At 19.7% G+C, this 15,162-nt stretch overlaps 1 protein-coding gene across 1 annotated transcript in view; it reads right to left on the bottom strand.

Annotated features, from left to right (window-relative positions):
- Positions 1 to 14,535, bottom strand: part of Stacl (SH3 and cysteine-rich domain-containing protein) — a 57,920-nt gene extending 43,385 nt beyond the window's left edge. The window contains exon 1 of the mRNA XM_011496447.1: positions 14,298 to 14,535. Coding sequence (XP_011494749.1) covers positions 14,298 to 14,418 — 121 coding nt within the window. The 5' untranslated portion in view covers positions 14,419 to 14,535. The remainder of the gene's footprint in view (positions 1 to 14,297) is intronic.
- Between the last annotated feature and the right edge of the window lie 627 nt (positions 14,536 to 15,162).

Below are 15,162 nucleotides of genomic sequence, written 5' to 3'. Positions count from 1 at the left end.
TTTTTATTACAATTTCGTATGTTATTAACCAATAAAGATTACAAATTATAAATACTATTTTTATTGTAGAAATTTAAATATAGTAATGAAAATATTTAATTTCTAATAACAAATTAAAATAGTAGAAAATATATAATAATGATATTAAAATAACTTAAGCTACGTTGAAATTAAGATGAAAATTCTTCTAATATATTTGTTCATGATTTTTGCATAATGGATTTTTTAATCAATATTAGAAAATTGCAATAAAAAATCATATATTTATAAATATTTTTTATTATTCTAATGAGTAATAATATTTCAATTAATACATTTTTATATTCAGACACACACAATGCTTATATTAAATAATTTAATATGCTGGAGTATCAAATACTCAGAATGGATAATATTTTTAAAATGTGCTACAAAATGTAATATCAATAGAAAATAATCAATAGAGAAAAAATCAATAGAAAACATCTGTATATATTTTGTTAATAGGATTTTTTATACATAATTAATTTTAAAATAATAATTTTCCAATGATCAAGTGTCGTTTTAATTATACATATTAATTAATTTATTATATAATTAATTTTATATATAATTAATTTTTAAATAATAATTTTCAAATGATCAAATTTCCTTTTAATTATACTTATTAATTAATTTATTATTATATAATAATATAAGACTACTTTTATTTTATACATTACGGACCATAAAATATATTAATAATGGTATCCAAATATAGTATATTGTAGACCACACTTATTAAATACGTTATGATAAAAAGCTGTACTTTCTCTTAATGAAAATAAAATAATAAAGTAAATTAGTTGAATTAAATTTAAAAAAAATGGAAATAAAATTTTATATTAGAATACAATTTAAAGTAATAAAACTATATAAACATATTACTGATTATGTGTACTATAGGTTTCATATATAGTAATATTCAACTTAATGTATAATAAATTTAAAAAGAATATTAATAAATAATTATTTATATTTTTAATTCTATTAAATAAGATAATGTGAATATATACTCTAAATTTAATGATATTTCGTCAATTAATCATAATCATATATTTATGTAACTTAATATACATAAAAATACATTTAAATGATATATATTTATGTCAAAGAATTTATATACATTTTAATAAAGGATTTTGAATGCCCTAAATTCCGAATTTGAAGTACGTATTTCAATTATGGATACGTGACTAGTTATTTGATAACCTGATCACTAATTTGATCGTAATTACGAGAAATAGGTTAAAAGTACTATAATGATACTAATACATGCATTGTCCACTGATAAGGTACTTGAGCATTGATTTTCATTATTCGATGGGCTTCCCGCATTGTTTAGTCGAAATAAAACTATCAATATAGTTTATAATTCAAATAGTTTATAATTCTTTAAGCTATCTATATTAATCTACACTATCGTAGATTTTTAAAAGATATAAATATACATAACTGAATATATATTATAGATAGATATGTTATAGATATATATATATATATATATATATATATATATATATTCAAGCTCGAATACAAAAATAGATTAATGAATGAATTTGACAGATTATTAATTATTAATAAATTTGATAGATCATTAATACAAGAACTAAACTAAATTAAATATATTTTTCTTTATTTGTTAACATTTTGATATGAATTTATGTAAAAGAAGGTGTATAAATATTAATATATTTATAATTTTCTATGATAATTAATATGGGAAAATTAAAATTAAATACCACATTATCAATATATTAGACATTACACATTGAATGTGAGATGAAATATTTACATCAATTATTTCATATTTTATTACAAAAAGGCCTTTTAAACAGATTCAAACAAGTTTTATAAAACGAAGCCAATTTTTAAAATTAATACAATGAATAAACGTAGCTTTATACAGGACGAAAAATAATATCGAAGAAGTAAAATATTAAGATATATTTGCATACCACCTGTTTAGAGCACATAACTAATAATTGTTTCTAAAGAAATTGTATATTTAAATATACAAACTAATTATTAATTATTTCTTTCATTAGTGTTATATTTACAATTTATTTACTAGTTGAAATTATTACTAATATAATTAATTAAATCATTATTTCATAACTATCTCAATTATGGTTAACCATACATCAATGTATTACTAGTTGAAAATTTTTAGTTAAATAAAAGTACATCATTATATTTAATTTTCTTTATATTTTGAAAGAAATATATATTGTACTTAGATAAAAATTTCTATTTTTTTAATATCATTTTAATTATAGGCTACAATTACTGATAAGTATTTGATATCGCTAGTTTATATACTGGATTTGATTTATTTTTAATTATAAAATTGAAATCGAAAAAGCTTGTAAAAATTTTGTTTTAATTTTTATTAAATACATTTTTAATAAATAATAAACAAAAAAAGGTATTTTATATTTTGAAAATTAACTCTGTCCATAATAGATATTACCAGCTATTATTTCAAATACATTATTCAAGATTAATATTTTGTATAAAAACATGAAATTTAATTGATTTTAATTTCATATATTTGTTAATATATATATTTATGCAATTTTATTAACAGAGTTCATTAAATATCTGTCATGTTTAAACTTTATTTTTCATCAAACATCATGTAAATTAAAATACGTATAAAAGACAATTAAACATACAGATAAATTGTATAGAAATATCAATTTGAAAAATTTAAGTTTTAAAATTCTTTTGTATTGCTTAATCTACAAGAATTAGTTACTAAAATTAATCGCATCAGTAGTGACATATATTCTTACTTATTCTAATATAAAAAAAAAACATATTTTAAATAAAAAATTAATAAAAAAAATTAAAAATATAAATATCTAGAATAATATAGAAATCTACATAAACATATCCTACAATCAACACGTACACTGTAAAAATTATAAATAAAAGCTTATTTGCAAAAAAATTATAATTTTTCGAATACTACAAGCGCATTATTAATAAAAGATATAAATTATTTATTTTATGTTGTAGTAAGCCAAAAGTATAAATGAACGACATAATTTTTAGTATGCATAATTATTAATCCTATTGAAAAACTCATTGTATTTAATTGTTAACGTATTATTTCTCTATAATCGTTAATTCTTTCTTTATATTAAATTTCTCATTATTATAAATTCTATTAATAATTAGTAGTTTACTTTTGTTTATAGTATATAGACAGTGCAAATTTAATATCATTAGATATTATTTGAAATATTATGTGTAAAATTTTCTCAGTATATTAATAATTACAAATTGAATTAAAATAAATAAATCGCAAATATAAGTTAATAAGCTAATTTTTATTCCTAAAAGATAACAAAATATTAATTAAACTTATATTAGAATGTTAAATTGTAAGAAGTTTCAAAAATTTTATTTTTAGTATAATTTTTATAGATGTAAAATTCAAATAAAAATTAATTAAAAATTTTAAAATAAATTGATATAATTAATTATCATTAAATTTTTAAGCTTAATTGATATTATATTTATATATGATATGATACTCTTATGACATCATATTAGGACATAATATGGTCATAGATCAGACAATAATGCATAAACTACGTTTTACGGCCTTTTTAATATACTATTTACAGTAAATATACTGTAATGGAAACTTAAGTACATTAAGTTAAAAATTCTTACGGAAGGTGATTTTGGAATTTATTCCATTGAATATCACATGACTACCCGAAGTAATAGACGAAGAAATAGATGTACTCGCATTATATAAATTAGCATATAAAATTATCATATAAATTTATTTTAAAGTTATTTTAAATTTTAAAAGCATCATATAAAATTAGCCGACATCTAACAAGATAATAATTTATTTTAAATTAATTTTAAATAAGAATAAGGTACAATCAAAATTGTAAATATATGAATAAAGAAAATGAATCATCGTCAAATGAACGTTAAATTAAAAAGTTATCATTATATAGTTAAAAAAAAAATCTATATAAATCGTACAAACAAATAGAAAAATTTCAATATTATTCAGTAAAAATATGAAGACGTTAATTTAAAAAAATAATAGCTATATAACAATTTTATTCAAATATATAAAATGTATTAATTCAAATTTTTATAAACAATTATGAATATAACCATAATTTCTTATTCGTTCTTCGTGATGTGCTGTAAAAACTTAAAAAAAATATAGTGTTACATTTTCTTCTAAGACTGTAAAGCTATTGTTTAAAAAACAAAAATAGATGGAAAGTAAACATTTAGATTATAATTAATTTTAGAAGTAATTTATTTTAAATAAATTTATTTAGTATTTAGGTAGATAAATTTGAAACATTATGATAAACTTTAAATTCTTATTTTTACTATTTGTTCACTAATATTACATACAAAGATTAACGAAAGATGTATTTACAGATATCATTAATTTAGTGCATTTAGAATCAAAACAATTAAATTTGTGATTTCGCTAATTTGTTATTTTTTTATTATTGTATTCTTTTTTAACCCATCAATTAAAAATTTTGTTTTATATATCATGTGTTGGTGAATCATGAAGCTCATGACTTTTTCGTATATATATATATATATATATATATATATATATATATATTAATTTATAATAAATATTAATTAATTTAAATATCTTCTTAATTGGGATCTAAATATATTTCTCTTTTTATATAAAATTCTACAGCTTATATAAGATGTGTTCATTTATTGGTGATTTTTTTAAATCAGTGTTTTAAAAATATAATTAACTCTGCAATTACCAATTATTGATCGTTGTACATATGATTCAAATTGTTATAATTATAGATTTGCTTAATTATAATACAAATTAAAATATTATTAATTGTAAATAATTGAAAAGTTTACAACAAATTTTTTTTTGTCACAAAACATTTCTTGTCACAAAACTACATAAAAAATATAAAAATTCTAGTACTATTGAAAAAGAAATTTATATGAAAACGTAAAGTATTCAAGTATCCGATGATTATCGAAACATGAATATCACGACATGTCTGCGTCAGATGACTTTTATTTTTTTTTAACGAACTTTTATTAATAGAAAGACATTTTTCCTACAAATCAAATATGACAGGAAAAAGAAATTCAACGTATTGAAGATAAATGATCGATCGTATTATTAAATGGTATTCCAATTTAAGAATTTGAGTTACGTGTATATAAGTATTAAATGTAAATAAAAATATATAAAAAAATTACTACGAATATTTTATATAAATATAAATAAATTATAGAAATATACTACTTATCATAAAATGAAAATGATTTCTTCTTAAGTGTTCTCAAAATATATGTATGTAAATGATAGACTAAAATTCTATAATTAGACAAACAGACTATTCTCACTTAAAATTTGGACAGTAATAGAAAATAGTATAAGTGTAAATGAAAGATATTTTGATGATATTTTAACTGGACCATTTTTTGACTGACCGTTTGCTATTGCTATAGTGAAAAATTAAATATAGAAAATTTTACAAAATTAGTTCAATTTTTATATAAAATAATAATACATACTATTCTTCAAAATTCATTACAAAATTAATAATAATTTATATTAGTAAGATGGAAATATGAAAAAAAATTGTTTTAAAATTCTTTTTTAAAATATATTTCTAATTAAAAACTGGCATAATTTTGTCTGATTTCTACAAATTATAAAACTAATTTTAAAAAGTCCTTACCTTTAATTCAATGACCTTAATCAAGAAATCAATTACATGTATGTATACGCTGAAGTGAAGTTATTACATATTATTTTATATAAATACAAAGAATTTCATATTTCTTTCTTATATACTTTAATAATTGATTTTAAAAAGTCCTATGAATATGTAATTATTACATGATATTTTAGAAAATAAAAAAATGTATCAGAAGCTTTTTCATAGAATCTTTGTGATTTATTATTTCCTTAATAAAATCGTGATCTAGAAATTCAGATAAGAGTATTGCGTCAATCTCGAAACAAATCTTAAATATTAAAGGAGAACACGGATATTTAATTTCATCAAGTTTATTTAATTTATTTCTAAAATATAATTGAGTAAAATGTTCATTTTGAAAAGCTTTTACTCATATATCTTTTACTATGGGCAATTATTATAAGTTGGTCAGTAACATTGATTTCATTTGTAACACAATAGATTTATATTAGACCAATGAATCTTGAAGACTCAAAATAATTCATCAGATAACTGAATTATATTTGTAGTGCAGTTTACTATTCTCTTGCGGATTGAACTTATTTATTTGATAAGATTGCTTATGTAACGAGCAACTTCTTTAAAGAGGGTAATTGAAGTTAGTATAATTAATTTCTAATTCAAATATAATTTTGCAAAAAATGACTTTATTTTATCGGGCTACACATTAGTAGTGAAGCGTAAGGTGCTACGTCGAATATAATCATACGAGTGTGAAAATGATTAATATTTAGAGCTACTGACTTAAAATTATTAAATGAGAGAGAATGATAGTAATTACGATTTATACTTTATTTCATATTAAATGTTTCTAAATAACGATTAAAAAATATTTATTTAATAATTTAGAAATTAATATAAATGATTGTATACTCAACTGAACCCATTTTTTGACTTTACTATATATTTAAGAAAATTTATTAAAACTTTTTACAATAGATTTTTTTATTCATGTATAAATTAAAATTATCCAGCATGATTTCTGATTGTAACGTTAATAAATTAATAAAATTTATCGACAATTTGATTTTTTTTAAATGTTCACCAAAGTACAATTATTAACTAATATTTTGTAAATATAAAATGCAATTGGAATATTATTATTATTTATTACATGATTACAAATATATTTTTGAATATTTAGTCAATTACTTTTATAAAAGAAAAAAAATGTTAAAAATAAAATCTAAATATTTTGTATATAAAATCAGATATATATAAGAGAGACATTTAAAGTCAAAGAGGGTGGAAAAATTTCTTTTTTAATAATTCAAAGAATTTATAATATAGGATTAGCTTTGCAATATTTATCCGTTAAAGTACACAGCATTAAAAAAAAAGAATAAATACATTATTTAATTGCCTAATGATGTCATCTATTTTCTAATATTATATATTATACGTGCTCAATCATTAAATTATTCACGGATCACAGAGTAACATGAATCGACGATTATTTTTATCAGCTTTCACCGTTGAATTAAATTATGCAATACAAGCAATGACGTCCTTTTATTGGCCTTTCATGTCTGGCACTTTAGTTTCAGAAATTTCATGTGACGCATATTCGTCACCCTATAATTTTTTCATCATATTTGTTAATCAAATATTAATATCGCAATTTATAAACAAGCTAAATATACATTTGATTTTTTTTTCAAATAAATGAAAATATTTATGTTGACAGTTACATTTTCTATTTTCTTATGCCTTCTGTAATTTTAAATACAATGCTATACATAAATTGAGTTCATCAATATTTGTTTACTCATCATTTAGCTTATATAAAAAAGAGCGTTACTATTATTGAATTTCTATGTATTTACAAATAAATATTTTAATTTTAATAAATATTATAATAATAGCTAAATAGTAATATTTTATATTATTTTATAACATATATTTATGTAAATAAAAATTGTGCATTTTGCAAAGCCTTTTTTTTTTAATTAATAATTTATAGATAGATTATCAGTGCATATTATTGTTTTATGTCATTAAATTAGTAAATTAATAAATTAATAAATATTAAGTATTAACTTCAGACTAATATAAAAATATTGCTAGAAATCAATTTTCATCTGTGCTTCCTATATTAACAAGATATTTCTGAAATGACACGAATAAATATATATGCAATGTACTACGTATCTAAATCAATTTTCTTGTTTGACTCTCTGCATTGGAAGATTTATTTTTATTTTTTATACATTACTTCTTCGATTATAAAGGTGCTTTTGTTAAATAGAACACAGTTATTTTATAAAATCTTGATAGTTATAACCGAAGATACGTTACAAGAAGTAAAAACGAATTTATTAAAATAAATTTTCATTATAAATTATAAATTTTAAAATAAAAATTATTTAATAACGAATAAATTTAATAACTTTACTTTAGAAGAATATAAAATTATAAAAATTTATGTTAAAAATATACGGAAATTATCTTCCTGAACTAATCATAATATATCGAGTTCAATCATATTATATCTCTAATTATAAGATTTAAGTAAAAATTTAATGTTCCTTTACAATTTTATCAGTTATTTTACGTCGCATTGTGTAAATACAATCTCAATTTGGAAATTAGTTGATTTAATAACTTATAAATGGATTACTTTTTAGTTTTACGAGCATAGGTGTGATATTTGATTTTATTTGATATATACACATATAAAAGATCATCGATACAGAGATTGGAGTAGAAAGCTATTTGAAATTTTACGATGTTAACATCAAATATATTTGCTTTTCATATCGACACTCATAAAATTACTGAATAATCTATCTGAATAATGGTTTTCAGCTATCATATACGAATAGATAACAAAATCGAAATTATAATAATATAATAATTTTCAAAAAATTATCAATTAAAATAACACGGATAATCATCTTAAGTTTGAAATGAAAATTGGAATCTGAAATATAATAAATTACATTATTTCGTTAATATGCTGATGAAACAAATAGTATTATTCTAGAATTAAGTCTATATGATAATATAGTAATATTTTGATATTTAAAAAGTTGTTTTAATACTGCAAGATATCTATTTTAAAATCTTTTTTTATATAGAGTTATAACGATACAAATATATTTCATAATTTAAAACAGAATATTGTTTTATGTTATACATGTTTATATACAACAAAAAAGAAAGGCGATTGAATTTAAAAATAGTTTTGCTTTTAATAATATTATATTTTTCTTAATTCGTATAAAATAAAAATTTTATAATTTATTTATTAGTAAATATCAAGAGAAATATTATTAATGTTATTATTATAATTGCATTCGTAATTTATAAATAACTTTAAAATGTTTGCATTCGATTTATTAAAAAATAAATCTTAAATATTGCTATGCTCGTTCGGATAATTAATATAATATTGTATTTTGTAATTTATATAATTAGAAAAATATATACCCCTTTTTTGTATCATTTCGTTATCAGTAGTATACACATATGAATATATGTAAAACTAATTAAAAAAAAAAAGGTAATAAATAATAAATAAATGAATGAATTATAATTGACTGTCGATTACATATTTTCATTTATTTGGAAGAAATATTGGTATAAAATACATGAACTAACAAAGAAGCAATTTAATTTTATATCTTATAAATGATTACAATGTATTTTTTAATATAGATAGATTATTATATAATTATATAAATTATTCATTTACACGTTATATTTCTGCTTAACCAAATATTCTATTTATTTTTCTTTATTAATAAAGAAACAAAATAGAAAGCTTTACACCGGTCTTTTTTTACATTCTACATATTATTTAAATGATTATAAATTATTATTATTAAATATAAAAACATTTTCTTCTTAATATCTAGATTTGATTCTGGAGTATTCTGCTCGAAAGGATGTAGAATTTATATTAAAATTTGAATAATTTCTAAGATTTTTTTTTTTAAAACACGATATATATACTGAAATTATAAAAAACCTAAATTATGAAATATAATTATGTATATATTTATACAGATGATTAGGTACATTAGATACAAAGCTTAAAATTTACTAATAAGTACATCTTATTCTCTTTTACATATAATAAATGTATTCCGTTATTTCAAAATTATTTTAAAAAATAGAATATTTTTATTATTTTAATATAATTATATTAAATAAATGAATATAAATTACTAAAATAGCAATGTATATAAAAGTTGCTATTATGAAATAAATTTTTATCCGTATTTTGTATATATTTTAAATACCGTACAAAAAAAAACTATTTCATTAGCAAAACAAAATGAACTAATACAATATTTAATAATTACTTAAAGAAATATTTTCTATTGATAATAAGAAATTTATATGCATACTTAAAATTAGAAATGAAATTAAAGGCTATTTGTATAGATTTATTTGTACAAGGTTTAAATCATTATTCCATAAAATTCGTATTCATAAAGTTTCTTATTAAAAAATATATCATCTAAAATATTATAATCTAAAGTATTGCTCTATCATTGGCGGTAAATTTTATTTATGATTTTTACAAAAGTCATTTCCGTTTTTTGAACATTGTGATTTATACAATTTAAAGAATTCGAATATTTTCTAATTCTTTCAATTTAAATTTTCCGTAACTATAAAAAACGCATAAAAAATATAAGTATAGCCTATAATTTTTCCAACATCTTCCTTGGTGCAAATAGCTTGATATACTCTGGTGTCCAATTCCCCACTACATAACACATAACTTCTCTTATAGTAAATATTAATGTATAAAATTATTTCATGTATAAAAATAAATATAGTAAGATAGTAGTTTAGATTAGTATATTGTAATAACTTATAGAATATAGAATATAGAAATAGAATAACTGAATCTATATTTATATGATAATTGTTATAATTGTCAATGAAACAAAGATCTGTATTTTATTTTGAAAATTTTCAATTTCGTCTATTTGAATTTACTTACTAAACTTACTAAAATAATTACTAATATAGGTAGATTTTAGTTTATATTGGGATATAAAAATATAATTATAAACATATAATAAAAACTTACATTGATACAGAAATACTTTTAAGTATTTATTTTTAAATATTTAGTATATTTAGTATAAAGATTTAATTAATTCTTTTACAAGATAAAATATTGTTTTTTATGCCTTGAACTGGATAAACAGTTTAATTGGCAATTTTATATAATTCCTTAATATCATAAGTAATTAATTCACAAAAGAGCGTCTTGTTTCCTCAATCTTAATACGTAGATATATATATATATATATTTGCATTAAATAGAAATTATAATTCGAAATTTAATATATCTATATCTCAATCAATATTTCGATTGAGGGGACTGTATTTTAATATATTAATTTAACTGATCTTATAATTGATCTATTAATATGGTAATTATTTTTAGATCATTGTTAATGTTGAATATAAAATAATTTATTTTTATTTATGTTTTCAATTCAGAGTATTTTGTTATCCAAAATAATATGACAATGAATATTAAAATTTTTTAAAATATCAAATATTGTCATTTTTATCTTTCAATTCTTACTTCGATTTACTTTTATCACTTTGAAATTTTTTTCTAGGTCATATATTAAATAATGTATAGGACAATTATGTAAAGGACAATTATCGTTCAATAAAGCACAATCGCATATTAATAGATAATGTCGTTAACTTTATGTATAGTGTGTATTCTATAGGCAAATTTGTAACATTGAATGCAAATTTCACAGCGTTATAATTAAAGGTAGAGGGATGGAGTGGAAAAAACGTATATAAAAAAAGAGACAAACAGATGCAAACAAAGCTTGTATAATACAGCAAAGGTATTAAGTCAGGGGCTGACCTGAATTCAGGTGGGGTGATAATCAATACCTCGTGTGCCTGTTCACCTCGCAGAGTTACCATGGCAACCAGACTCCTTTCTTTATTAAATATAACCTGCACCAGCGTAAGTCCGAGAGCCCTACAGGTGTTTGAGTGCATGGTGCACTTACGCGCGAATTTCAAATAATCATATTTAATAATATTACATCGTAACTCTTAGGTTATTTAATTAATAGAAAATCGTTCATCGATCATCTCTATTTAACATTATAATAAAATTACTCAAAATAATATTGTTAGAATATAGGAATATACACAATAAATTAAAAATAGATATAATAACAGAAAAATATTCACAAGTATCATGTAGCAAATGAATAATTATAATATAACATAAAAAAGTTAAATTTAGAATTACAAAACCGAATAAATAATGTAGTCCGATGGTACAATATTGTTATATCTTCATATACAAGTATATATAAATAAAGATTTAGTGAAAAACGCTTCATTTATATACATTGTACCTTTTAATTGCTCTGACTGTAAAAATTAAATTTAAATTGCATTTAAAAAATTATGTTTTCTATTTAAACAAATATTTATTATATTCTAAATTTATAAGTTAAATTAATTTAATATAGAATTTGAAGCTGTTAAAAATAACTAATACATCAATTATTAATAACAGCTTTAACATTGCATCAGAAGTAATTTTCAGCGCGGAAAAATGAAAAAATTTATTTTTTATATAAATTACTCAATTTTATTATTTCATTGTTATTTATTTTTTAGTTATAAATTTCCAATTAAATGTATAATGCGTGAAATGGTTGAATTTTAACAAATTAATTTGTAATAAGAAACATAAATTTATAATGATATAAGTTAGTTTTGTTTTACGAATATTTCAAGTTTTATCTCTTTCATCAGTCCATTACGACAACGCTAATGATGACGAAAGCAGCGGCAATGGGTAAAGTTCGATTTAAATTTCATGATAGTTAAATTTGCTTCTCTTGACTATCATTTGTTTTGGAATTATTTATTATGAATGATAATAAGCTATTTCCTTGATCTCAGTAAAACTTTGTTTTGAACCACTTCCGCAAATTATATCAGTTCACCATAACTTCGAATCATGTGTTATTATGAAAATTTTCACTAATTAATAAATAAATACTTTAATAACTTCTTTCAGATGAGTTTCCTTGTGTAATATATAACTTTATTGAAATTCTATTAACTATATGTTACATAATATTCAATATATTTTATGTTGAAATTAATATAGTTCATTATTCATAATATTTTTTTATTGTTTTATTAAAATTCAATATTCATACATACATAAACTGTTTTATTTTCGTAATATATTCTAAATTTTATGAATATAAATTTTATAAAATATAAATATACAACTAATAATTGTGAATTCATAGTATTATAGATGAATAGAAAATATGATTTCAGTTGTCATATTATATATTATACAGATATAGAATATGCCTATTAAAACTATATATACATTTTATTCGTCTAGTTGTCTGGAGTAGTGATTAATGAGTATGTATTATTTTAAAAATTTTAATTCCAATTTCCATTTTAATTCCAGAAATAACTTTAGTATATTAAATACAATATATATTCCTATAAAAAAGAAGTCATTTCTTAAGCTCATGATTTTAATAACTTCACATATTGGTTAGGATCAATTAACTTTTATTATAGTGAAATTTTAAATACAGTTATTACAGGAATGTAAACATTACACCATTTATTTATTTTTATTTTTTTTCGAATAGAAAAAGTTTTTCATTTTTTATTTTTTAAATAACTTATTAGTTTAAATTTATTAATTTATTCAAATGGAATATTCTTTTTTCTAACTAAGAAAACCATTACAACGAGAGCAATTATATTTTATTCTTGTTAAAATTTGTTTTCTTTTAAACCTACTTTATTTACTATATCTATTAGAAACATCATTATAAATAGAATAATTTTTATATTAAAAAATCAATCAATCACCATTAAAAAAATTATAACAACACATATTAAACAATATTGTAAAGTATATTTAATCTATTTGACGTTTATTACATAAACAATGTATTCGATGGATATTTCAAAATGGATATTTCTGTATATTTACTTTTCAACTACTTTTATTTTCATCGATTAAAAGTAAATAGAACTAAAAGAATTATTATATAATATAGTATTGAACAACTAAGAATTTATAAAATAAATTTCTGGCAAATGATATTAATTACATGTAAATTAAAATGACACTTCAATCTTATAAAAAAAAAGGAAATTAAATTAAAAGTATAGAGATAAGACGACAATTTTTACAAATATAATTATTCAATAAAATTATTTAATTAAAGTAGTTATTATTGTAATTTTTAATATTTTTTTAATCTTCATTATACAGTATTCACTTTTTTTTTGCTTATTTTTAATATTTCTAGAATTTTTTTTTTATAATTAGGTTAAAATTTTAATTAGATTTAACAAAATATTGTCAACGATATATATTAGTCCTACAAATTGTATACAATTATAGTAATAGACTTTTATGAAAAATTTTTAATATTCCCACATTGTATATATATATATATATATATATATATATATATTATGCTTTGTAGATATGGATATAGATTTATTTCAGTTACTCACTAGTCTGTATGAGTTTGAAGGTATTCGTATTGTACTGCTGGAGTGGCTCATTTAGATTCGCGTGTGTCAGATCCTTTAGGAGGTTCGCACCTTCATCCAGTAAGTTTGGATTGTCTTGCATAATAACTCGTTTTTTACTGTACTCGTGGAACTGTTGCTGCTGTTGTTTAATAGCACTAGTGGCCGTCTCTGAGTTTACTATTTTTTGAAAGTTTTATCTTGGTTTTACTCGTTGCTGCAGGTGCTGTAAAAAATCGTAGGTTATGAGAAGAATTGTGAATATAACAATATGTATAATAATATTGAATTTCACAAAAATTAATAGAAAAAAAAAAGAATGATAAAAATACATGCTCAGAAGGATTTATATATTTAGTATTCAACAATAATGTATTAGAAAAATTATAGGATTAGTATCTAATCGATTTTTTAATTAACCGATTGTTAAGATGTTTCGAAATTATCCTAAATTTTTTTAATAGTGAGATATTGAGTTTGGTTTCATGTTAACTTTATTTAAAATATTAATATATTTTAATTATTAAATTCATTAAATTGTTTTTGCTTTATAATACTTGTATAAAATTGTTATCAGCTATTAATTAATTATTTGATATAAATATTATAACATATAATATCAGAGATTTTAATACTTTATCTAATTTTTTTCTTATAGATGTTGTAATTAATGTTCCCGCAGATAGTAGTGATTGCAGTATGAACAAGTTGATAAAATCACAATTACTTATTGATAAGTATTAATGCATGTTTTTATTCAGCATTTAAAATTGGCAACTCATAGTTATAAAATGATTTAATAAAAACGTAATTATCTTTAATTATATAAATTTACGTGTCTAAAAAC

The sequence above is a fragment of the Ceratosolen solmsi genome, unplaced genomic scaffold (genome assembly GCF_000503995.2).
Source record: "Ceratosolen solmsi marchali unplaced genomic scaffold, CerSol_1.0 scaffold29, whole genome shotgun sequence".
In the NCBI taxonomy this organism is placed as follows: domain Eukaryota; kingdom Metazoa; phylum Arthropoda; class Insecta; order Hymenoptera; family Agaonidae; genus Ceratosolen; species Ceratosolen solmsi.
The sequence above is the reverse complement of the archived record's forward strand: the minus strand, read 5'-3'. Positions and strand labels throughout refer to the sequence as shown.